This window comes from Rhinopithecus roxellana, unplaced genomic scaffold, assembly GCF_007565055.1.
Source record: "Rhinopithecus roxellana isolate Shanxi Qingling unplaced genomic scaffold, ASM756505v1 contig2159, whole genome shotgun sequence".
Taxonomy (NCBI): domain Eukaryota; kingdom Metazoa; phylum Chordata; class Mammalia; order Primates; family Cercopithecidae; genus Rhinopithecus; species Rhinopithecus roxellana.
In genome coordinates, this window is record NW_022141972.1 from 1 (window position 1) to 25,591 (window position 25,591).

Here is a 25,591-nt window from a genome sequence, read left to right on the forward strand (position 1 = left end):
AGTGTACATGTGTGAGTGCATGGGTGTGAGTGCATGCAAGTGTAGTGTGTGCACGGTGTGAGTGCACGTGTGTGAGTGCATGTGTGTGAGTGCATGTGTGTGACTGCACGTACAGGAGTGTGCACATGTCCTGGGCCACCCAGGAGCAGGACTGCGGGGCAGTTTTGGGGCCACCCAGGACAGAGTCTCATGTCTGCCACGTTCGCCAGTGCCTCAGCCAAAGCACAAACTCCCGCACAGCTGCCTCTGCCCTGGACATGGTGCTCTGCCTCCTTAGAGTCGTCTGATGTGACCACTTGAGGCTCCTTGGGAATTCATTTGTGGAGATGCTAGTCCTGTCTGGAGAGAGTAGACTGCACCAGCCGAGGACCACGGACGTCCAGGAAGCACCATGAGCCACTAATCCTTGGCCATCCTGCCTGTCCCTCCCCGACCTCAGGGATAGACCCCAAGTCAAGGAGGAGGGGTGGGTGCAGGCTTTGCTCCCCTGAGTGCTTTGTGGCCCCTGAGGTTCTGAGATTGCAGTAGGTGTGTGTGAGCGTGTGGAGCATGTGTGTGCCTGTTCACACGCCTGTTTGTGTTTGCATATGTGCCAGTATGTTTACATGTGCGTGTGACTCCCTGTGTGTGTGCATGTGTAGATTTGGCTTTCATCAATAAGGATCTTTCAGAATGCATCCCATTAGTGTCCCCTCCTTCCACGTGGCTCTAAGAAGTAAGTGCCACAGATAAGGCCAGAGGCTCAGAGAGTTGCCCAAGGCCACCCTGCCCATCCTGCCTGGCTTCAAAGTCTCTCCTCTGTGGGGCTGAGTCCTTGGACCGTGGTACCCACTGTTGAAGAGAACACTTCCACTGCTCCTGTCTTCACCTGCAGACACACTGCTCCCCCATTCCCTGAGGAACTAGAAGTCACACACACTCCTCTCCCCAGCTCTCAGACCCCGTTCCATCTGTCTCACCAAACGAGAGTGTAGGAGACCCCGGCTGGGGTGAGTGTGAATGACGCATAGCCCCTTCCACGTCCACCTCCTTTCAGGGCCCACCTGACCCCAGCCCTTCCTGGCACGTAATTGGCAAAGTCCCAGCCAGATGACCTGGGCTGCTCACCTTGGCTGTGTCATACCCAGGCCCTTCCGCCCTGCTCCAGAGGGTTCCTCTGAAGGTGCGATTCCCACACGTGGGATCTCTGGGCCGAGGACAGAGACTCGCCTTCCTGCTCTGTGGGCATGCTTGCCAGCCCACACACAGGCACCTTCAGCCCTGCAGGTCCCAGCAGGCTGCTTTCCACCAGCTGGCTCTCACAATGGTTTGAAGCTGCTTTTTCCTCATTCTTATTTGCTGTTCCCTCCAGCTCCTGTCAGTTGCTAATTCAATCCTTTCCCTCTTTGATCTAAATCACCGATAAAATGTCAAACCACAGATTTGGCCCCCGTGTGAGGCCAGGCAGGGTGTCAAACAGGTTCCAACTTCGGAGACTGCGCTCCCTGGGACTATGACCTCAGTTTGTTCGCTTATAAAAGTAGGATAACAAACTAAGTCGCTCATGAGGCTCAAGTGACTCTGCCGCCCTCAGCCCCTGGTGAACACTCACTGAACGCTGGAGCCTGTGGCTAGGGTGCAGGAGGCCTCCCATCAGGCTCTGTTGATTCTGTCTACCCACATTTCTGGTTGTCGAACTTTGGGGTGTGAGGACAGGCTTTGCCAAGCTTTGTTGGCATTGCGGACAATAAGTGTATAGATTCTGACTGAAGCCTTGGTCAAGGAAGCCATCAACAGTGGTATCAATGTCAACTTTATTATCATCATTTCTAGTGACAGAGTCTCACTCTGTTGCTCAGGCTGGAGTGCAGTGGTTTTAATCATAACTCACTGTAACCTCAAACTCCTGGTCTCAAGTGATCCTCCCACCTCAGCCTCCTGAGTAGCTAGGAATACAGGTGTGCCACAATGCCTGGCTATTTTTTCGTGTAATTTTTTTTATAGAGAGGGTCTCACTATGTTGCCTAAGCTGGTTTCTTACTGTTGGCTTCAAGAGACCTGCCTTGGCCTCCCAAAGTGCTTGGAGTATAGATATAAGCCACACCTGACCCAATGTTAAGTTTAAAGTTAGTTTTTTCCCTCCTGGCCTTACTCTTGTCACTTTTTCTGCCACTGGGGCCAGGGTCCATCCTGGGGCTCCCACCCTTCTTGGAGAAGGAGAATGCACCCAAGTCCTGGTAGTGTTCAGTTCTTCCAGGCCCATCAGAGCTAGTCACAGTTGCAGGACTGGCCTGGCAGTCCTCTGTGCTGGGCTCGGTTCTTAGTCCACACTTAAGTTCTTGTAGCAGCACCCAGCACCTTGGAGGCTGTCATTGTCAGCCAGCTCCTTTTTTTTTTTTTTTTTTTTTTGAGACGGAGTCTCGCTGTGTCGCCCAGGCTGGAGTGCAGTGGCCGGATCTCGGCTCACTGCAAGCTCCGCCTCCCGGGTTCACACCATTCTCCTGCCTCAGCCTCCCGAGTAGCTGGGACTACAGGCGCCCGCCTCATCACCCGGCTAGTTTTTTTTTATTTTTAGTAGAGACGGGGTTTCACCGTGTTAGCCAGGATGGTCTCGATCTCCTGACCTCGTGATCCGCCCGTCTCGGCCTCCCAAAGTGCTGGGATTACAGGCTTGAGCCACCGCACCCGGCCTGTCAGTTCCTTCTTAATTCCACCGATTGCACATTTTCCAGACTGAAGTCACTGCTTGGTCCAGACAGGAACAGAGAAAGCCATAGCTGCTTGCTGGGACCTCCTCTTCTCTGAGCTGCCAGGTTCAGAAACCCCTCTGTGCCTGTGTAGTCACCAGCATCTACCACCAGTCTTCCTGCCTCCTGTGCCTTCTATGCCAGTTTCTTCATGCCATCTTTTGTGCATGTAAAATCCTGAAGTCTTCCAAGAGCATCAGTGGGAGTGAACTGAGTGCTCGCAGTAGCTTTTCCGCGTCTGTCGTTAACCCCTTCCAGCAGTTCTTGAGGGTTCACCTCCACACAGCTTTAAGATGAGGGCAGCTGAGGCTGAGTCCCTGGCTGAATGAAGAAGGGTCAGGCCTGGCCCTGAGACCACTCCTCAGAAATGCACTTGATACACTAGCGTCTCCGTAGATTCCTCAGCTTCCTCCTTGCTGGGGAGTCCTAGCTGATTCCGCCTTGGAGTGTCTTGCTGTTGTCCTGGGCTACACTACTGTTTGCCTCTGCCCGGTACTCACTCCAGTTTGTAGCTGAGCTGTTTTGAAACCTGCTCTCCTAAGTTCTGGGGAAAATCTTGGGCCTCCTCTAGCTGATGCAGGACAGGCCGTTGATTATTGAGGCTCGATTGCTTCCTTCCTGCAGGCAATTCTTCATGGGCCTGCTCTGGGAGCCCTTGGCCCTGGGAGGTGGAACTCTGCCCAGCTTTAATGGTGGAATATGCAGGGGGAGTATCTCCCTGAGTCTCCTTCCTCACCAGACGCTGTGAGCCCCTGCCTGGGCTGTGGATTGGGTTGGGGAGGGCGGCATGGGATCCCCGGGTCCCATCTCACTGGCTGTGCATCCCTGTACTGCACCCCAGGCCTATGTGCTTCGTGAAGCAGCTCGAGGTCCCTCCATATGGGAGCTACCCGGCCAACGTGGCCCTACCACGCCCAGGGCCAACTTGGCCAAGGAGCTGGAGAAGTTTCTCCAAGGTCACCTTTGACTACGCAAGTTTCGATGCTCAGGTTTTTGGCAAACGCATGCTTGCCCCAAAGATTCAGACCAGCGAAACCTCACCTAAAGCCTTTCAATGTAAGTTGGGGAGAATTGCTGTTGTTTCTCTTCCGTGTTGCGTCCTGGGAGGGGCAGGATTCAAGGGGCAGTGGAGGAGGGACCGTCTCGAGGAGCTACTAGGGAGGGAATCTCCACCCTCGTGAGGGGACCACGATGCAGGCTGGAGGACTCAGCTGTCCCAGTGGGCACTGTGGCGGCTTTCTTGGGGCCTGCGTCTCACTCCTGCTGCCACCTTCATGCTCACCATTAACATTTATGTGTCTCCTAATTATTTGTGAAACAAAACCCAGATCTGTTATGAGTGTGTGTCTCCGAAGACTCAGAGCAGCTCCACTAACATGGTTCACCCCGGGAGACCCCACTCTCCCCGCTGTCCTCGTGCTACCTGTTTAATCCCAACGCAGCCGGGCGTCCATTTCCCAGCACTGCCTCTGGGGAGGGTCAGACTGTGGGCTGGGTGGGGCCAGATGACTGCGGGGCTGGGCCCAGTGCCCTGGCGGGAAGCCATTGGTCTCCTGGTGGGGACCGTCTTACCGGATACAATGTGTTATTTGTGACATTAGTGACAATTTTCTGGGTAATTGTACTGACAAAAATCATTCCTACAAATCTTTAAGAACAATCCTTTCTGTCTTGTCTTGTCACTTACGTCCTAGTTTGTGGAATAAGCTCATTAGCTCTGAAATGCACGCGGAATGGAAAAGCATTTGGTGCACACACGAGATTGGGAGGGCGTTTTGTGGCAGATGTTGTCAGCCCAAACATGACAGTGACGAGTCTGATTGCGGCAGCTCCAGTGGGGTGTGACTCTCCTCCTAACTCTGGCAGAGCCTGCTCGTCAGGCGGAGGACTTCCTGCCTCCGGGCACACACACCTACTTGGATGAGGGAATGCAATGGTACCAGTGGAGAGGGGACCACACGATAAGCTTTCCAATATATCTAGACCTTTCTGGATATACTGGTGACATCGTGATTGCTGAGAACATTGTGCATGAGAGTGATTTTGCGGCTACAGTACAATTACTAGAAAAGATAACATTGCGTGCCTTCATTCGCCATGTTCATTTGAGCAGTCATGTTACTTTTTGAGGCAGTGATGGTTACTGGGGACACCAAGTCAGCCTAAATATGGGTACACCCCTTTGAGATGGTGTCACAAAGTTTTCCTATTTGGGCGATACGGCACACTCATCCTATTTACAGAATGCTTCAGTTTCTGACAGACAAGTTATTTTGTTTGAAATGTCAGGGCTGCTGGAATGTCTTGGAGGCTTTTATTCTTTTTGCCCAAATTTCACTGAGCCAGAAACGAGATTGTCTCCTCAGTCCCCTAGAGGAGGGTGGGTGGGAATGAGGTGTGTGAGGACATGGGACTGGGATGGGTGGCCAAGCCCCCGGCCCACTTCGACATAGCTGTGCCCTGGGCCCTTGAATCGCTCCCAAAGTCCCCCCTCCCCACTGACTTGTCTGCATTGCTGCCTCTTTCAAGTTGTGTATCAGCCTGGTGTTGTTCCCTTTTTGCAGCCAAACCTTTCCCAAAGGCCTCTTCCCCCAGGCACAGCCCCTCCAGTAGTTATGTGAGGAGCACTTCATCCTCTTCTGCAGGCTTTGACTACTCACACGATGCCGAGGCTGCACACATGGCTGCCACTGCCATCCTGAACCTCTCCACACGCTGCTGGGAGATGCCCTGAGAACCTCAGCACGAAGCCACAGGACCTCCCCAGCAAGGTCAGTGCATCCGCCTTTCTTGGGAGAGGTGAGTTGGTGGAATTTGCAGTCAGGCCCACCTGCTGTCCGCACAAAATGTCCCTAGGAATGGCTCGTGTCTAGCTGGCAATTCTCATTCTTTACTTTTTCTCCCTCCTGGCCCTGGCCCCAAGGACCGCAGAGCTTGGATGGGTCCACCAAGAGAACCTGGTGTGCTGAGTGAAGGGGGACCAAGGGCTGTGAGCACAAGTTCCCATGTGTCTCCCTCTGAGCCTGCGGGTGGTGCACACACATTCCCAGGTGTCTCCTTCTGAGTCCAGGGTGGTGCACGTGCCCTGTTCACATGTGTTTTCCGCAGAGTCTTGTGGTTACTGACACACTCTCCTTGCTCAGAGGACCTGGTCCTACCCGTGTTTATGACATGTCCTGAGGGACTGGGTTTTGTGCTGTTGGAAGGCAAGAGGAATTGCAGGGCCTCCTTCATGGGAAATCAGGAAATGGCAGTTGGATTTTTCCCCTCTCGCTGCCTGTCTATCTGTGTTGTTCTGCTTCCTTCTATGGAACCAGGGTTTCCGACTCTGTACATTTGATTAAAATGTACCAGAAGGCACACACGGGAAGGTGCTGGAATCGCTAACAGATTTCACCTTTGCAATTACAGTCTGTGGATATTGAGGTAGATGAAAATGGAACCCTGGACTTGAGCATGCACAAACACCGCAGGCGAGAACAGGCTTTCCCCAGCAGCAGCAGCTGCAGCAGCAGCCCCGGCGTGAAGTCTCCCGACACCTCCCAGCGCCAGAGCAGCAACCAGCGCCCCCAGCAGCTCCATGACCTCTCCCCAGTCCAGCCAGGCCTCCCGCCAGGATGAGTGGGACCGGCCTCTGGACTACACCAAGCCCAGCCGCCTGAGAGAGGAGGAACCTGAGGAGGTGGGTGCAGGCGCCTGGGCAAGCAGTCAGGGAGGCTGCTTGCCCTGCCTGAGGTTGTTGTAATGCTGGCTTTTCAAGGAAGCTCCTCCTCACCGGTTCTAGTAGAGCCTCGGGGGAGACATCCCTTTTCGTGAAGGGTCCTTCATCTTCTGAGCGGCTGGGACTCAGGGGCCCACCCTCTAGGTGGGATTTTCAGCAGCAGGGCCATGCTTCTTGTCTGTCAAGAAGGAGGTGGTCTTCTCACCCCTGTGGAGCGTGGCGGCCAGTACCAACGTGGGCACTCTGGAGGCATGGGGAGGAGAAAGGCGTCTTTCAGATCCCATGAGTTGACTGGGGAAAAGCTCAGGTTTCTTGGGTTTTGAGCCTCCCACCACCATGGGCTTAGGATCGCCCATGGTGGGCCGTGCCAGGTCCCTGAGACCAGGACCAACCTGGCGTGGGTGTTGGAACTGTGATCTGGGAAGCAGAGGATCCTTCCCTTTTAGTTATTCCCTAAAACATGTGAAAGAAGAGCCCTCAGAGGCTAATTCTGGGTTTTTTCCCAAGGAGGTGTGTGTCCTGAAGAGAAAAGTCCAGCTCTGAGGGCAGCCCAGGGTCCAGGTGGCAGCAGCGGCATGTGTGAGACTAGCAGGCTCCTCTCTCTCTCCCTCTCCTTCCCCTCCCCTAAAGCCCCTCAGAGGTGGAAGGGGTCCCTGCGGAAGGAGCAGGGCCAGACCCTCAAGGAGGAATGAGGGAGGTGGGGCTAGGCCCCTATGAAGGGTGGGGGCTGGATCAGGCCCCCTCCATAATCCGGCCTCAGTGGGGAGCCAGACTTCCTCACTGGCTCTCACACCACCCTCAGGTCGCCCCATTTTATAGAGGAGGAGCCTGGGAACCCACAACAAGGTCCAATTGTCCGAAGACTGTTATTATGCTGGGCCGTGGGCTTCAAGGGCATTTCCTCATTGATCCCCAAAAGCCCGTGAGGGACTGCTGTTACCTCAAGTTTAAAAGAGTGGCACCTGGGCCTAGGAGCCTGAGCCACCTGCCTGGGACACATGCGAGTGCTTGTCAGGACTGGAATTTGAGCTCTGGTTACAGCATCCTGCAGAATGTTGGCCTTCTGACCCTTCATGGACCCCTGGCCCCTCCGTGGGGGGGACTGTGCCCTGCTTACCTGTGTCCATAGCACTGAGCCTCCATACCCAGCATTCAGTTTGAAGCCTTTATCAAGTACCTGCCATGGTCAAGGCATCGCATTGGTGGGCGTGTCAGGCCAGGTGGTTTCAAGGCCACTGCAATGATCGTAATTTGTATATTATTACCCTCGTTGTGTGCCGTCCCATCTTCATGGCATTTCAGTAACACTTATTTAGTGCCTACTGTCTATTGAGTGCCATCCCTGGCTCTGAAGGGACAGTATCCTGATGTTTACACTGTGGAGTGGCGTGGTGGAGGGGACCCACACACCTGAGGCCAGGGAGAGTGTCAGGAGCCTGCCACACTGGGCAGCACCAGGCCTTCTCATTTTTAGGGCAACCCAGGAGCTCTGGCTGAAGTGGGGGAGGGATCCGGCCCCTCGGGGGTGTTGTCTTCTGTGTTTTGCTGGGGAGTTAAGTCTTCCTCCCTTATCCAGAAGACAGGAGACTCCAGGCACTGTCCTGAAGGGTTCCTCTCCCTCGCCCACCGGGTTGGGCGCCCAGGCCTCCCCGCCAGCCGGTAAAAACATCTCCCTGCTGGTTTTTTGCAGTCAGAGCCAGCAGCCCCATTCTTTGCTTCTTCTGAAGCAGATGACCAGGAAGTGTCGGAAGAGAATTTTGAGGAGCGGAAGTATCCGGGGGAAGTCACCCTGACCAACTTTAAGCTGAAGTTTCTCTCCAAGGACATAAAGAAGGAAGCTGCTCACGTGAGTCCCCTGCTTTGGCTGGCACAGCTCCTAGGAGACCCTCTGTGGCCTGGGGAGGAACAGGCCCCGGTCCCGACCCGTGACGAGTGGGTCTGCTCAGGCTTCCTCCGACCTGTCCTGACCACCTTGATCCGGGCGGCCTGCGACAGGAGCCAGAGCAGTCAGAGGTTTCCCAACACCTTTGCGTTGTGGTTGGCTTTACTGCAATCTTCTAAAAGTGATTAAGAACAAAGAAATTCCCCTGGCCAAGCTCACCAAGCAGGACAGAGCAGAGCAGGGGCAGAGTGGAGGAGAGTTCCTCAGAGAGCTCCACTGGAAGCCCTCGGGGCAACCAGAGGCCCAGCCCTCTCCCTGAGGCCGCAGCTGGGCACGTTCTGCCCAGGGCTCCGTGGCCAAGGCCTGGAAATGCACTGCCTTAGGGCTCACCACCCTCACTCTGTCATGCTGGCTGGCCCAGATGCTGTGTGTCTGAGCTGGTCCGCACGGGGCTGGAACAGTCAAAGTTGCTGATGGATAATGGTGAGATGTCAGTGACCTTCAGGTCAGCCTTCATTGCCAGCCACCTCTCCTAGGGGACTGTGAGAGGCTGTGCCTGGCACCTGCTCCACAGGTGATCCACCTCTCACATGTGCTCAGAGTACATTTCTGGGGTCCCTCTTCTCCCCACCCTGAAACCCCTCTTGTACCCTCACACCTGTGTCTTGCCCTCCTGGGAGCGGCTGGATCCAGGGAAGGCCTTGCTGCTTCAGGGCCTGGAAAAGGGAAGGAGCTCCCTGCCTAAATATTCACGGGCACATACACGGGCACACACAGCATGTGCGTCACAGGCATCCTAACTTTAAGCTCAACTTTAATTTGGTTACCTTTTTCTTCTTAAGTTGTGTGGGAGAAACTTCCAGCCTGAGAGGCACCGGCTGTCCTCCAAGGACTGAGGGGAGGAGGAGCCACGAGCCAGGAGTGGGCATCAGTCACCCTCGCAGAGCAGGCTTAGCCTGGGGGACAGGTACACACCACTCTCTGGTCTGACACTCTTTTTCCTTTGTCCAGCTGTCCCACCCCTGGCTGTGACGGCAGCGGCCACATCACTGGGAACTATGCCTCCCACCGCAGGTTTGTCTCCCGCTCGGGTCTGTCTGGCCTGGGTGCTTCTTGGTGGGTCTTCCTCCGCTCCTCCTCCTCTGCTCCCCTCTTTGGCTTACCCCAATATCCCATCTCTTCTCTTTCAGCCTCTCTGGTTGCCCTCTTGCTGACAAGAGCCTCAGAAACCTCATGGCTGCCCACTCTGCTGACCTCAAGTATGTTTGCGCTCCCTGACCTCCTGTCTCTTGGGCGGCACCCTCGCTTTGCTCTCCTTCCATGAGGCTCCTGCCAAAATCAGCCTTCTCCAAGGTGCCAAGCCTCGGCTGGCCCTAGCTCTCCTGAGATGGGCAGAGGGGCAGGGCCGTGGAGGGGCCGATTCTGCTTGGCTGGGGCTGCTCTGCCTCTGTGCCCCTGCTCTGAGCTCTGCTGTTCACCTCTCCGCTGGGGGCTAGGGGCTGCTGCAGGCTCCCGCGCTGCTCTTGCCCCATTCCCCACCCTCCAGCCTCTCCTGAAGACCCCGACAGGGCTGTTTGGGCCTGCCTTCTCACTGCCCTAGAGATTTGGGAAAAGCCCAGAACCGACCAGGGAATGTGAGCCCTGCCGTGGCTCGGCAGGCCGCAGGCTGTGTGGCTCTTGCTGAATGAACTGAACGCTGATCATGAAGAGAAAGCTCCTTGTCCTCCCCCTCCTGTCATGCTCCAGCTGCTTCTGCCTTAGCCCTGATGCCCTCTTCCTCCATGCTTGTGCCTTCTGTTTGCTGGGCTCACCCATTTCTGCTTCTGCACCTCCCTGCCCCTACCTAACACATGGGCAGGGCAGGCCCTGCAGGCACCAGCCAGCCTGCTTGACAGTCCCGCACAGCCAGGCGCAAGCACCCAGAGGTTTCCAGGTATCAGTGTCCTCTTGGGGTTGGAGTCAGGGACTGTTATTGCCTTTGGTTTTCATGCCTCCAGTTGTGCTGTGACTCCACAGCCTATGTATGTGACCCTGAGCCACGGGGAGCACCTCCTGGGCACCGGGGTTGAGCTGAGGCCTTGGAGGAAGGGGGTCCCATTCTTGTCTCCTCAGGGCACCCCTCTCCGGGGGTGTCCCTCCCTCCCATAGCCCTCTGTGTTGGGGGCCCTGAATTCAGGTCAACACACCCTGTCTCATTCCATTCTGGGGCCAGACAGGATCCTGGGCACTGGTGCCTCTAAGATGAGGAAATGAAATTGCTGAAGGGCTTCTAAGGACCTTAGCTGGCTCAGAGCTGGACAGAAAGCTCTGGGCCTCCCAGAGCCCCCACCCACCAGCAGCCTTGTCTCTGTTTCTCTCTGGAGGCTGCCCTGGCCCCAGCAGCCAGGAGGAGTGTGTCATCAGGCCCTCAGTTCCCACAGGGTGGGGTGCACCATCTCAGTTTCCTTCCTGGAAGTTCATAGCTTCAACATAAGCATTTTCTGAGGCTCAGGTCACCACAGCCGATTCACACATTGACTTGTTCATTCATTCTGCCCCTCACTTTGTCTAGTCCTAGAAACCCAGGAAACACTCAGTCCTGCAGCTTCTGGGACTGTCCTCTCTCCCTCTTTCCTTCTTCTCTTGCCATCTTTCTTGCATTCCGTTTTCCTTTTCCAATTCTGCTTTCTTTTCTATGATTAGTTCCCATGGTGTTTCCCATTTGAGGGCCTGAATAATGAAAGGGCAAGAAATGTGGCTGTGTGCAGCCAGTGGCCCCATGTCACCATGTCCTTTCTGTCCTGCTAAGTGGATGCCCAGGTGGATGAAAGAAGCTTGGCACGGTTCCGGCCTGGAGACATGGCCGTCTGGGAGAGTTAGTGCTTTTTTAAGACTAAGAGCCTGTGAAGAACTTTAACTCCAAACTTCTTTAGAAATAACGACCAAAAGCCTCCCCTGTGTGAAAGTGAACCACTCATCAGCATTGGCAAGGTGTGGGCAGGCAGCCAAGGCCTCCAGGCTCCTTCAGAAGCTCCACTCTCCCCCCAGGGGCCTTTCCATGGGAGGCCACTTCCTCTCCTCCCTCCGACCACTGCACGAGCTTGGGACGATGGTGGTCCTGCCCCGCCACGTGTCCTGATATACCAACCTCTTTGCTCTCTGCCACCTCCTGTGTGAGGGGGCATCGGGCACTGGCTCCTTCTGATCAGCCTTGTGGCAGCCATGGGTGAAGGTGGCCTTGGAAAAAATGAGGTTCCTTTCATGACCTCCCTGTCCACAACTGGCTGCAGTGACAGTCGGATGATGTGTGTTCTGTGTTTTAAGTGAATCCCAAGGGCGTTCACTCTTCCCTCCCATGTGTCTGATGTGGTCAAGGGCTGAGAGGACATGGTTGCCTCCGGCCACAGCCACACACACCTGCCAGGGCATGACAGGCTTTGTGCAGGGTGAAGAATGCCTGTCCACAGCACAGGGATGGGGCTTAGAGAGGTGAGACCTGGTGTGTATTGCCAAGGGAGAGGGTGTCCCTCAGACATGGAGCTCCCTTCTGCCCAGATGGGACACTCAGAAACAGGCAGTGGGAGGGGTGGAGGTGGCTCCAGATTCCTGCAGCTGACCCTGGGGGTCCACAGGGCCATAAGGGGCATGCAGAGGGGACACCTGCTCCTCTGACTATGTGAGCACTTTCCTCTCTTGGACACAACTCTTGAGAAAAGCCATTGAATGCGGCCTCAGTGAGGAGTGCAGGATGGCCCCACCTGTGTGTTAGGTACCTGCCGGCCCCTTGGGAGTTATACGCCCACCTGAGACTCACTCACAGATGCCATCGGGGAGTATCTGCTCTGCTGCTGATGCCACTCACAGCCCAATGCTGTGCTTATCCCCGTCGAGGCCTGGAGCTGCTGTGGGTCTGTCACTCTGGCACCTGAGTGGCCACTTGCCCACCGCACTGAACCGGAGCTCTACCCGATGCTTTCCTGCCACTGAGACAAGGAGCTGGAGCCCCATGTGGCCACTTGAACAGCTGCCAACTCAGGAAGGAGAGGCAGGCCATCTTTGGTTCTCTGGGCTGGCCAGCAAGGTATCCAACGTGTGGCCCACAGGGCGAGGATGAAGGAACCTGAGACTCCCCATGAGGGCGTCCCGAGAAAACTCCTAGGGGCTGAAGAGAAGGTTGCAAGAGGTGGGGCCAGCCCTGCTGTGCCGCCATAGCCCTTTGGGTGCCAGGCTGTGCCCGGCCGCATCTTCCTCTAAGCGAGGAGATGTCCTGCCCCAGTGGCCAGATGTCACATGTGCTGGTGGAAGACTCCGGTGAGGAAGGGCCGGCAGCATGGAAAGTGAGACGTCCTCCCTGGGGTCTGAGCGCCACAGCAAAGTGCCCATGAGTAGCAGGTGATCTGGACACAAGCACTGAAGTCTTGCCTGGCTCCTACAGGGTCAGGATGCTCATGAGGGGTGAGGCACAGAGAGCAGCCCTGACGGGGGATGGATCTACCCGCACAATCAGGTCACCTCCTCCCACTCTAACATCAGCAGGAACTCACATATTTTTCCTCACTGCACATTCGGAAGAAAATAGCATCCGTGCTTGTAATATTAAAGTGGAATTTTGTACCACCTCCCGTGATGCATTCATCACATAGTTTTGGGTGTATGAAGTTGGACTTGTGTGCTTCTCCTCCTTAGTCTGCTGTAAGCTACTGGCTGTACGAACTCTGAAGTCACGCTACACAACAGCCAGGCCTGGCGTGGCCAGCGCCATCTGCTATGCAGCACGTGGGCAAAAAACCCTCTGTTCATTTACCAGCCCATGGTGGCAACCCTTTGTGAGGGCAAGCTCCCAGCCCGTCCAAGAAGATGTACTGGTCTTAGGATCTGGAGAACTCATGCTTGAAGTTATGGCTCAGATATGCTCTGAATGCCTTTAGTGCAGCCTAGACCCTACAGAAGTCCAAGCTGGGAGCCCTTCGTGTCCTTGGGCTGCTGTGGACCCTGTAGGCCTGTCCCAGTGCCCAGGTTTGGTGCCTGGATGTAAACTGATGCTGGAGCAGCATTTGGCTGCTGTCCTCTCAGACTTCCTGGTCTCCCTTGGGGAGACAGGGGAGGAAAGTACTGAACCCCCGAGATGATCTCTTCAGACCCCTGTTGCTGGCAGTAGGCAGCTGGGGTGAACATCAGTGATGTTCCTCTGTGGATAAGGGAATGTGAGTGGGCTCACTCAAGGGCTGCGCCCGGAAGGCTTTCCTCTGGGAGTCCCAGGGCTCTGGGCCGGGGCTAAACGTCTTCACGGGCTCTGGTTCCAGTTCTGCTTTCCTCTGCAGGTGCCCCACGCCTGGCTGTGACGGCTCTGGCCATATCACAGGGAACTACGCTTCACACCGGAGGTGAGCCTGCCACGCCCTCAAGTCCTGGGCCCCAGGGGTGTGTAGGGAATCTCTTCCTTAGATGAAGATTGGAAGACACTAATGTTGCTGACCGCTGGAGTCCATTTCCATCTCTTTAATCTGAATTGTTGCCATTTCCAGAACCTGATTAGGTTGCCCTCTGCAGTAAGATAAAAGACAAAGCGTCAGGGTTAGGGGCTCATGGAAATGCTTCTCCTTCTGACCCTGCTGCCTCGTGCGAAGGCTCCGTGTCTGTGGTTTCTGCTTCTTACAATGGATCCATCAGTTGCCCTCATTCTCTCCCACCCCAACCTGGGGTCACAGAGCGTGAGGGGCGAGGATGAGATGAACGGGTGTGAGAAGCCGCTGTTCTAGCACTAAGGTGGCCTTTTTTCCTCTTTCAAAATCAGCTTGTCTGGCTGCCCTCGTGCAAAGAAAAGTGGAGTCAAGGTGGCACCCACCAAGGACGACAAGGAGGACCCCGAGCTGATGAAGTACGTTGGGCCATGCTGGCTCTTTCATTGCTTTGCAGAATTGAGATTTTCCTATGTTTTATAATGTAAAAAATGCCTGCTAGAGTCTCTTTTCGTTAATACAATGGGTCACCTCACTGTTTTATGGAAGCTCTCGCTGCACGTTGGCACCTGTGAAGATGTGAGTACGGAGGGCGTGGGTGCCAGAGCCTCCGGGCTTCTCAGGTCTGGAGTATTTGACGGGGCTGGGAGAGGCAGAGCACCCTTCTACCTATGTCTTAGGGCCACCTGGGAGTGGGCCCCAGGGCCTTGCAACCTGCAGACTTTTGTCTGCAGGAAAGGTGAGGTGCAGAAGTCAAGGAGAAGAGGGTGGTTAGAAAGACGTTGAAGCTTCAAACCCCATGTGTCCGTCCACCCACACACCGATGCAGAGAGCTGGTAGACAGAGAGCTGGGAGGATCTAAACTGGACACCAGACACTGTTGGGTGAAGGAGAGGACATCCTTGGCCTTAAGTGACCCAAAGTCCTTGAGGCAAAAAGAATCTCCTCTGTTGCTCTCCCCACTGGGGCAGGGTGGGGCTGATGTGTCTTTGTGGGGCTCACGGGAACCCTGACTCTGTGTTGTCTTACTCGGTGGGGGTTTGTGTCCTCGCAAGCCTATTCTCCCAATAGGGGATGGGTCCCCTGCACTGCCCACTTGTAGGTGGGGGCAATGCTTTGCCACAGACTCGAACCGGGCGGCCCACTGGCCAATGTGCCCAGGACCGAGGTACTTTCAGAGCTGACATCTGGCAAAACGGGCAGTGGGTTCCCCAGCAGGTGAGCGGCGGAAATGATGGCTCTGTACACTTTGTTGCCCAGGGCCTTGGGGCTGGCTTGGTCAGGACACGGCCCTACTATGCCCACAGGAAACAGGTTGCCCTGATTGTGTTACCTGCTGGGCCAAGGGCAGGCGGACCTCACCCCTGGGGAGGGGGCAACTTGGCCGAGATTGGGTTGCCCCTCTTGGTAGCTCGCTCCAGCTGTGCCCCTGGAGGAACCTAACTGACCAACATCACATCCTTCGGAAGGGCTGGCCCCACCAGCTGTTTGGTGTAATAGGCTGTGGCTTGTTTGTTTACTTTTTACAATAAAACTGTAATGAACGCTAAATTAACAATGCAAAATTTGTGGTTGTTAGTACTATGAAGGCCGCACGCTAAATGCTGAGGTGTAGAAAAAACATTTTGCCCCTGAGAATCCAGGAATTTGCTACGATCATATAAGTGCAACACCTTTATGGATTTGGCAAGGATCCTGCTGGCAGGGATATTACAAGTGAATCGTGCTGCATTTGCAGATAACTAAAATCAAGATCAGTATTTTTCAAATTAATCAGGAAAAACGGTTTTCCTTTCTAATGTGCTGTCAACTTAGCTTTAAAAAAAACAAGAGTTCTGCAGCCAAGTGGAGACTCGACTTTGAGAAACACTTAAGCATTTGCAGGATAGACGAAGTTCCTAATGGCTCCACGGCAGAGGGAACCTGACCACTTAACGCCTCCGTTTTACAGGGGTTTGCCTCCCCAGCCATAAACTTTAACTGCATTTATAATTGCCCAACGTCTTTAAACAGATGCAGATCGAAGCAGAAACTCGAATGGATGTGTCAGGTCTTGCTGAGGGATGGGATTTTGTCAGCGTGCATGAGCTGTGATCTGGAGAGCCTGGTGGAGCAAGTCCTTTTTATGACGTCTCATGCCTGCACTATTTAAAACTGAGTCACAACAGGCACTTGGTGGTAAATCCCTTTGCCACAGCTTTATAACTGGTCATAAAAGTCCTGCGGAGGCGCCACCATGGGAGTCAAGAGGCGAATGTCCCCCTGCCCTGCCCATTGTCCCCAGAGGGGAGCCCACGCTGTCCCTGGCCACACAGACACCCGACAAATGAAATGCACCTCTGGTTCCTGGTCCTGGCCATGTTTCTCATGTCACTGGCACACATGGCTTCTGCCCCCCAATATGTGACAGGAAACACTAGCTCACCCAAGAAGCACAGAGGCCTCACCAGCTCAGTGCCTGCACCCCCGCCCCAGCACGTCTCAACATGATGTCCCTGACGGCTTGAAAGTCTCCACACACGGTGTTGTGAGAAAGAGAACATACTTGAAATCTGAAATCCTCTCCATGTATGTGACCCAGGGGAACAAAAACAGTTTCCCTTGATGAAGGGGACTAGTGTTTTGCAAGAAAGGGAGTAAAAATAATTCAGATTTGGGCCAGGCGCTGTGGCTCATGCCTGTAATCCCAGCATTTTGGGAGGCCAAGGTGGGCGGATCACCTGAGGTCAGGAATTTGAGGCCAGCCTGGCCAACATGGTGAAACCCCATCTCTACTAACAATACAAAAATCAACTGGGTGTGGTGGCGGGCGCCTGTAATCCCAGCTACTTGGGAGGCTGAGGCAGGAGGATTGCTTGAAGCCAGGAGGTGGAGGTTGCAGCAAGCTGAGATCGTGCCACTGCACTCCAGCCGGGGCAACACATTGAGACTCCGTCTCAATAATAATAATAATAATAATAATAATAATAATAATTCAGACTCGACCGTGTAGAGTAACTGAAGAGCCACTTCCCATTTGGCCAGTGCCTCTTCCCAGCCCAGGTCCTCACCTCAGGGTCGGCTGTGCCTGGCACAGGTGCCCCCCAGGGCCCCACGGCTGGGAGGCATCCCCGTCTGAGGGGGGCTGGACATTGAATGTGAACTTCCCAAAGCCCCCATCGGGGCCGCTGGCAGTGTCTCTGCTCTGGATGGGGTTGAGACAGCCTTGGACTGCTCAGGGAATGTCCTGTGAATGTCTGAGGGCTGGGTGGGTGGGATGAGCAACAAAGGGAAAAGAGCCCTGAGAGGGGCCTGTGGAGAGAGAGGAAGCAGGGCCCTGGCTGAGGTGGCTGGGAAGTGCCTGAAATGGCAGCTTCAGAGATGAGGCCAGCGTGGGGGCAAGGAGCCGGATGCTGCCCTCCCTGCCCAGGCCTCGTTGACCTCCCACTGAGCAACGCAGCCCTGTGCCCCCATCTCACCCCTGCAGCAGGAGCCTCTGCCACTGCCCCCGCCCCCCGCTACCGTCCTCCGGAGCGCTTCCTGCGCTGTGACTTCCCTGTATCCCCGTGGATCTCTTTGTAAATGGAGCAATGTCCTCTCTTGGGGTCTTGTGTTGCCAGGTAATCAGCACAGTTGAGCATGTGACAAATGGGAATTTGGATGAGTTTCATTTATGGAGAGATAAGAATGAGCCTTGCAGATTGAAGATCTTGTCCTAGGTTTGGAGTGGGTTCCCGGATGACGTGGTCCCTCAGATCCCCAAATCCTGGTCCAGGTCCTTCCCTGAGGCCGTGGGGACAGACACTCAGAGAGGTCTTGGGCCTGGGCCCTCTGCATTGTCATTGTCCTGTTTGTCTCTGACCCACACTGTGCTCGAGGCATTTGCCAATCTGAATTTATGTTATTGTCATAAGGGCCTCTATCTCTCTCTTGGAACACCCAGAACAAAAGAAAGGGAACCACCATGTAAGGCCAGCCTCAGGCAGGAGTGATTATGGGATGTCCTAGCGAGTCTCCCCCACATGAGGCCTGTGTTCTTCCTTCTAGAACATAGATCTCAGTTGTGTCAAAGCTGCAACATCTGTGGGCATTGCCCCCGATTGCACTGGCCTCAGTCTGGGAGGCTGTGGGGTGACAGGCCCCTGCTGTCCCTGAGCTCCCCTGCTTAGGGTACCTTGTCATTCTCATGGATCCATAGGCCCCCGGACCTGTGCTTGATGCAAGCTCCCAGGGAGTAGCCTCTGGGTGGTCTCAGCTGACAACATGGCTCCACATTGCTGAGTGACACATAAGTGACTCCAGCAGCAAGGCTTGGAGTGAACTTGAGGGCAGCCCCCAGGCTCAGGGTCATAGCTGCTGGAGGGCACGGAAAGAAGGTGGCTGCGGAGACTCCAGCCATACAGGGGCTGTGAGGCCAAGGCGGAAGAGGGAGCGTGGCCCTGCAGTCTTCACATTCAGCCGGGAAGGGCCAGGTTCTTCCCTGAGGCTCCAGGACCTCAACTGCCCTCCCTGCCTCACTCAGAAGTCCTTTAATGTGTGATGCTGGGCTCTCTCGTGTCTGGCTTGGGAGCGTCTCCAGGCTTCTCCTCCCAACCCTTCGCCCCTGTACTCACCCTGGCCTTTCTGTGCCCAGGTGCCCAGTTCCAGGCTGTGTGGGGCTTGGTCACATCAGCGGAAAATACGCCTCTCACAGGAGCGCGTCCGGCTGCCCACTGGCCGCCCGCAGGCAGAAGGAAGGTTCCCTCAATGGCTCGTCATTCTCCTGGAAGTCCCTGAAGAATGAAGGACCGACCTGCCCCACCCCGGGCTGTGACGGCTCTGGCCACGCCAATGGGAGTTTCCTCACCCACCGGAGGTAACTGTGCCTGCAGGCCCTGCCCCTCTGCAGTCAGTAGGGACCCTCGCCTGGGGCCTGGGGCTGAAGCCAGACCAGGACTCCGTGTGACCAAAGGTTCTCAAGGGAAAGGCCAGGCCGCATGGGTAGCGGATGGGGGAGGCTAGTGGGTCTGTTGTGCCAGGTGATGCTGTTGGTTATGTCTTCGCCATGCGTCTTCCCTCATAAGCCACCCTTCCACATCCTGATGGAGTCCTTCCAGGCTGGGTGTGATGCTGGACACAGAGGCCACACATGAGCAGAGCCCTGGGTCTGACATGTTCTCTTAGCAGGCTGACAACTTCTCAGGAAAAGTGTGTCTTCTACACCTTTTGCCGTGTCTCTCCCATGCACACCTCTTCTTTGAACTCTGGGCAGAGACCCCTGCCTGCTTTGCAAGGGAGCTGGCGACCCCTCACTGTCTGGCAGTGGGCCTGGGCAGCACTCACCACCTCTCACCTGCCCTCCAGCACCTGCTGTGGAGCTGAGGGACCTTGCTTCACCAGCCCCCACTTCCTGTGTGTGTCCTATGGCGACAATAAGTGCCTGGTCCCATCAGAAACCCTGTGTCTGGGCCTAGGGCCAATGCTGACTCTTCATTCCCTCCCCTGTCCCTCCCCTCCCCTTTTTCCCTCCTCCTTCCTCTCCCTTCTCCCTCCTTTCCTCTCCTCCCTCCCTTCCTCCTTCCCTTTCCCTCCCCTTTCCTCCCCTCTCCCTTCCCCTATCCCTCCCCATTTCCTTCTTTCCCCTCCCTTCCCCTTCCCCTCCCCTCTCCCTCCCCTTTTCTTCCTCTCCCCTTCCCTCCCTCTCTCCCCTCCCCCTCCCCTCTTCCCTCCCTCTCTCCCCTCCCCTTCCCTTCCCCTCCCCTCCCCTTCCCTTTTCCCTCCTCTCCCCTCCCCTTCCCCTCCTCTCCTCTTCCCCTCCCCTCCTCTTCCCCTCCCCTCCGCACCCCCTCTCCTCCCCTTCTTCCTCTCCCCTTCCTTCCCCCCCACCTTCCCCTTCCCTTCCCTCCCCTTCCTCACCTTCTCTTCTTTTTCTTCACCTCCCCTCCCTTTTCCCTTCCTTCCTCCCCTACAAGATTAATTAACTCACTCATTCAACAAAAGCATTTGCACCATGTACCCAGCCCTGGAGAGAGAGCAGAGAAGAAAAGGACAACTAACCCTTATCCTTGTAGAGTGCATTTGGGGCAGAGTAGGTGGGACAGCCTGTAAATAAATAAATACGTAAATTACAAAGAGGACAAGAAAGTCCTCTTTGAGAAGGAGGTAGCAGCTTGGTCTGAGATGTCTGTGGCACAAGGCCTCAGTGAAGTGGCTGGAGCTGAGAACAGCCTGGCCCGCTGGACGAGGTTGGAGGTGCTGGGGGGCTGGAGCCAGGGAGAGGCAGCGAAAGGAAATGAGGTAGAAAGTTCTGGGCCAGGGCTTATCTGGCTGCCAGCTAGCAAGGACTCAGCGTTCACTGTGAGTGAGGGGCCCTGGCAGAAGGCAGAGGAGAGACTAGATCTGGCACGGGCAGCTGGCATGGTCACAGTCGCAGAAGCCAGGAAGGCCACTAAAGGAAGCTACTGCAGCCAGGGTCAGGTGGGCAGAGACTCACGCTGGGCTTCCTAAAGACGTCTCACCTTGCCTCAATCAACCTTTACTTATGCCGTGGATACAATCACTTCATAAAGGAAATCATGCCTGAGAATGTACAATTTTAATGCCTTTTTCTGCTCGAGTGTCTGTATCCGAGGAGTGATCTGTGATTGTCGTTACCACCACATCCTAGAGGGTATCTCAGAGGCAGAGTCAGCTAGAACCGGCTCCTCTGGGAGGTCCGGGCTGCAAAGTACGGGCAAGCGGGTCATGTGGACCTCAGACCCCAGAGGGAGCGTTACCCAGAGCAACACTGCCCCGGCCCCTCGAGTATCAGTTAGGGCCAGCTATGGCTGTGCCAAGTGAGGTAAGCTCTGGAGTGTCCCCTTCCCAGCCTCTGCCCTGCCAAGATGTAGCTTCTTTTTCCCCATAGAACACAGTTTGGCCATAGGGAGGCCCTCCGGGTCATCTAGGTGAAGTGAACATACCTTCTGTTAACCCATAATGTGTAACCCTGGGCTGGTCATGGTGTCTGACCCCAGACTAGTCGTGGTGACCGCTAGACTATCCCATAGTGTGTGACCCTGGCCTTGTCATGGTGCGTGACCCTGGGCTGGCCATGGTGGGTGACCCTGGGCTGGCCGTGGTGGGTGACCCTGGGCTGGCCGTGGTATGTGACCCTGGGCTGGCCGTGGTGGGTGACCCTGGGCTGGCCGTGGTGGGTGACCCTGGGCTGGCCGTGGTGTGTGACCCTGGGCTGGCCGTGGTGGGTGACCCTGGGCTGGCCGTGGTGGGTGACCCTGGGCTGGCCGTGGTGGGTGACCCTGGGCTGGCCCTGGTGGGTGACCCTGGGCTGGCCGTGGTGGGTGACCCTGGGCTGGCCGTGGTATGTGACCCTGGGCTGGCCGTGGTGGGTGACCCTGGGCTGGCCGTGGTATGTGACCTGGGCTGGCCGTGGTGGGTGACCCTGGGCTGGCCCTGGTGGGTGACCCTGGGCTGGCCGTGGTGGGTGACCCTGGGCTGGCCGTGGTATGTGACCCTGGGCTGGCCGTGGTGGGTGACCCTGGGCTGGCCGTGGTGGGTGACCCTGGGCTGGCCGTGGTATGTGACCCTGGGCTGGCCGTGGTGGGTGACCCTGGGCTGGCCGTGGTGGGTGACCCTGGGCTGGCCGTGGTGGGTGACCCTGGGCTGGCCCTGGTGGGTGACCCTGGGCTGGCCGTGGTGGGTGACCCTGGGATGGTCGTGGTGAGTGACCCTGGGCTGGTGAATGATATGTGGCCTCTGCTTCCAGTTTGTCAGGATGTCCCAGAGCAACATTTGCTGGAAAGAAGGGAAAACTCTCAGGGGATGAGGTCCTCAGTCCAAAATTCAAGACTAGCGATGGTAAGGATGGCTTCCTGAATTTCCTTGCTCATGACTGGGTTCCTGGGCGAGTGAGAGCTGTGCACCTTTTTGGTGGGAAGAAGGCAGAGAGATGAATCCCCTCCTGGAATGAGTCATGGCAGAGGCAGATCCCTTGACCTGAGCTGACAGCCTGTTGGACCTTGGCTCTGCAGCTCTTGACACCTGTGTCTGGGGCCCCTGGCCCTCAGGAGGTCATGCCTGCTGTAACCTGCGGCTTTGGTGACCACTGGGATCAGAGTCCAGTGGAGCCCATGTGCTATGATTTTGTGGAGAGGTGAGGCTCATTCCCACTTAGGTGAGGAAATTCAGCATCGCCCGAACAAACTTCCATCTTTAATGTAGCAATTAATATCTCCCAAAGAGATTTAAGCCTTTCCACCTGCCACCCAGCTCAGGAGGCAAACCATAAACACTCATCTCACAATTTTCAAGACAGACTTCTCCAGCACACAATGTGGGGTATGAGCCCCAGAGAGATGAGCTCAGACAACCAGGAGGGGGGACCTCTGCTGCACGGGGGGTTGCAGTTCCATCTAGAAAGCAGGCTTCCCCACAGCACTTTGGCCCAGGCCTGCCTGAGGCCCAGAGCCACAGCTCAGGTTTCTCACTGGGTCAGTGTTGGAGAATGATGAGGAGATCAAGCAGCTGAACCAGGAGATCCGAGACCTGAACGAGTCCAACTCGGAGATGGAGGCCGCCATGGTACAGCTGCAGTCCCAGGTAGGTGGTGCCGCCCCCCACTCCTGGGCTCTTTGCCTTCCCAACCCAAACGTTCATCCTGGGAACGGTGAGGCATCCGTCGGCACTCATCAAGGTTGCCGTAAGGGCTGAGCTGACGGACAGCGCAGTGCCTGGCACACAGGCACACTTAGGACGTGCTGGCCACTCACGTGGTGGTGTCTGTGAAGTCACACTGTGAGTGCCGGCGGGTCGCTGGAGCTGGTTGTCCCGCTAGGGCTGTGGTCTCATTAGTGTTAATAATACTATTAATAATACTAGTCCTATTAAGATAGCAGCACTGTTTTTCTTACTCTCATTAGAATTAGTCCCGTCAAGGCTAGTGGTCCCATTAGGCTTACTGGTCTTGTGAGTACCAGTAGTCCATGAGGGTGGTGCCTTAGAGCCAGGCCTCTGGAGCCAGGTTTCTTCCCCAGCACAGCCACATACCAGCTGAGGGACCTGACAAACCTTTCAGCCTCTTCCTCCGTAAAATGGAGGTAAGAACAGGATTCTACTCCAGGTTATTGTACAATGAACGCATTTCTATGAGGAAAACAGTTAGCATAAGCACCTGATTGGCCGGGCGCGGTGGCTCAAGCCTGTAATCCCAGCACTTTGAGAGGCCGAGACGGGCGGATCACGAGGTCAGGAGATCGAGACCATCCTGGCTAACGCGGTGAAACCCCGTCTCTACTAAAAAATACAAAAAACTAGCCGGGCGAGGTGGTGGGCACCTGTAGTCCCAGCTACTCCGGAGGCTGAGGCAGGAGAATGGCGTAAACCCGGGAGGTGGAGCTTGCAGTGAGCTGAGATCCAGGCACTGCACTCCAGCCTGGATGACAGAGCGAGACTCCATCTCAAAAAAAAAAAAAAGCACCTGATCCAGAGTAAGTGTGGTCGATGAGAGCTGCTGTTGCTGAGGAATAGGATTACAAATTACTTTAAATGTTTGTGTCATATTTCCTGATTTCCCTAAAATGAGCATTTATAATCAGAAAAATAAAAAAAACCACTAAAGATCTTATTTTGAAAATAAGAGCATGCCTCACCCGTGGGCAGCCGCAATGGGGGAGTGGGCACACATAACTGTGCCCCTAACGGCTGGAGGGACAAAGGGACAAGGAAGTGACCAGGTCCCACAGGGAATTTGGGCAGAGCCCCTCTGGGCAGGGACAGATGGGGAGACGGCGGCCTCCACCAAGGCAGCAGAAAATGAGTGACATAGTCTAGCCCCACGTGTCTCGTTACTCTGCTCTTGTCTCTACTGGCAAACAGGCTCACGTTGACCGCTTGTTACTCAAGAGCCTGTATAAAAATAGCATCACCCCATGGGGATCAGGAAGGATTTTCGTTGTCATGCACATGTCGATGCTGCGTGCCCCCAGGTTCATAGGCAGTGACGACAGAGAAGGGGTGACGGCCCGCCTAGCAGAGCCATCCCCATCCCCTCCTGGTGTCTCCGAGTGTGGAGATGCACTGTTGTGTGGGTGTCCCACTTTGTGCTCCCTGCTCCTCCCCTTCTCAAAGTCCTCAGAGGCTTCATCAGTGTCAGTGTCCTCGGGGTAGCACCTCTGATTTCTCTTTATTTGCCAAAAGCAATCTTTTTAAAGACAGATGATTACCTTTTACTGGCATCCCCTCGGAAGGACTCAGAAGCCCCTGTCCCTCTGAGGGAATTTGGTGAGTGGTGTCCTCTGCAGCAGGGCAAAGGCAAAGGGAAGGCAGATCCCTGTCCCCCATGCATCCCTTTCAAAGCCACATGCTTGTCGCCAGGTGGCAGAAGAAGCGTGCTTGACCCCATCCACAGCCTCCCAGGAAGGAGCTCACCACTCCTGCCTCGTGTGTCACCCACACTGTCTTTCTGTGAGTTTAGCCTCTGCCCGCATGGCTCCCTGCAGATGTGCAGTCCGGCTGGCGGCTATTCCTGGACACCAAAAGCCTCAGGGCCAACACAGCCCTGGGCAGGTTCCCCACCGTGGTGGGGAAGTGAGAAGACTTGCCTGTAGTTGACCTGGGGAAGATGTGCTTGGAGGCACTGAGGAGGCTCTCTGTTGGTCTTTCTGGTGAGGGGAAGACCCAAAGGCAGTCTGACACCCCACAGGGTGGGGCAGTGATTCCCATCTTACAGATAGAAGCAGGAAGCATGGTGAAGCGAAGACCACAGCAGGTGGAGTCTGAAATTGAGACAGGGCACTGTGAAGTCTGTGCTCCCACCCCATCCCCTCAGGACAGAGGGGCTCAGAAAACCAGGAGGGGGACCTCAGCTGCACAGGGGTTTCAGTTCTATCTAGAAAGCATGGTACAGGGAGACGTGCCACATGGGCCCCCTTCCTGGCTTCCCTGGAGTCAGGCCATGTCTCCAGAGGGCCCTTGCCTTACTCTCCTCTGGCAGCCCCTCACCTGTGGCAGGACACTTACAGGAAGGCAGGGTCCCTGTCCCTTCCCCCACCCCAGGGTTCTGCATTCTCCCAGAGGGTTGTGAGAAGCAGCCCAGGGAGGACTCCCAGGAGGATGGGGGCCAAGGGGCAGGCAGCACTTCAAACCTCTCTCTGGCACAGATCTCCTCCATGGAGAAGAACCTGAAGAACATCGAGGAGGAGAACAAGCTCATTGAGGAGCAGAATGAAGCCCTGTTTCTGGAGCTGTCTGGCTTGAGCCAGGCCCTCATCCAAAGTCTCGCCAATATCCGCCTTCCACACATGGTAGGCAGCACGCGGACCTGCCAGCACCACAGCTGCCCCCCAGGGTCTCTTCGGAAAGCAGGAGGGCAGGGCATCTCCCACCCCCTCTGCCACTGGGTCCTGCCCTAGGGGTCCTGTGCCCTGGTGGAGATTCTCTCTACCCCCGAATGGCCCAGGCAGGCTGTTGGCTATGGTGACTTTAGCCCTCCTGAGTAGCTAATGAATCCGAAGCAAAATGATGATTCCACCAGCAGAGAGGCTACTGCTGGGATGGCTACAGAGAGAAACACTCAAAGCAGCCAGGGCAGGGCAGCCAGTGCTGCCCCTCGTTGGTATGGGCTTGTCTCGGGTCACACGGGGGCACAGGTCTGATGGTCCCACATCAGGTTCTTTGGTGTGGGGCCCACTGCATGGATGGGGCTTGCTAACCTGGTTCTGTTCTCTAGGAGCCAATATGCGAACAGAATTTCGATGCCTATGTGAGCACCCTCACCGACATGTACTCCAACCAGGAGTGCTACCAGAACCCGGAGAACAAGGACCTCCTGGAGAGCATCAAGCAGGCTGTGAGGGGCATCCAGGTCTAG

General features: G+C 55.7%; 1 protein-coding gene across 1 annotated transcript; it reads left to right on the forward strand.

The window, feature by feature from the left end:
* Positions 1–3,571: 3,571 nt before the first annotated feature.
* On the forward strand, positions 3,572–25,591 carry LOC104663874 (myelin transcription factor 1). The gene is given in 17 exon segments (XM_030926367.1): positions 3,572–3,626; positions 3,629–3,672; positions 3,674–3,782; positions 5,291–5,454; positions 5,456–5,497; positions 6,138–6,284; positions 6,286–6,408; positions 8,138–8,310; positions 9,341–9,403; positions 9,520–9,588; positions 13,630–13,692; positions 14,103–14,186; positions 18,380–18,601; positions 21,491–21,582; positions 22,220–22,323; positions 24,882–25,025; positions 25,451–25,591. Coding segments are annotated over 17 exon segments (1,839 nt in total).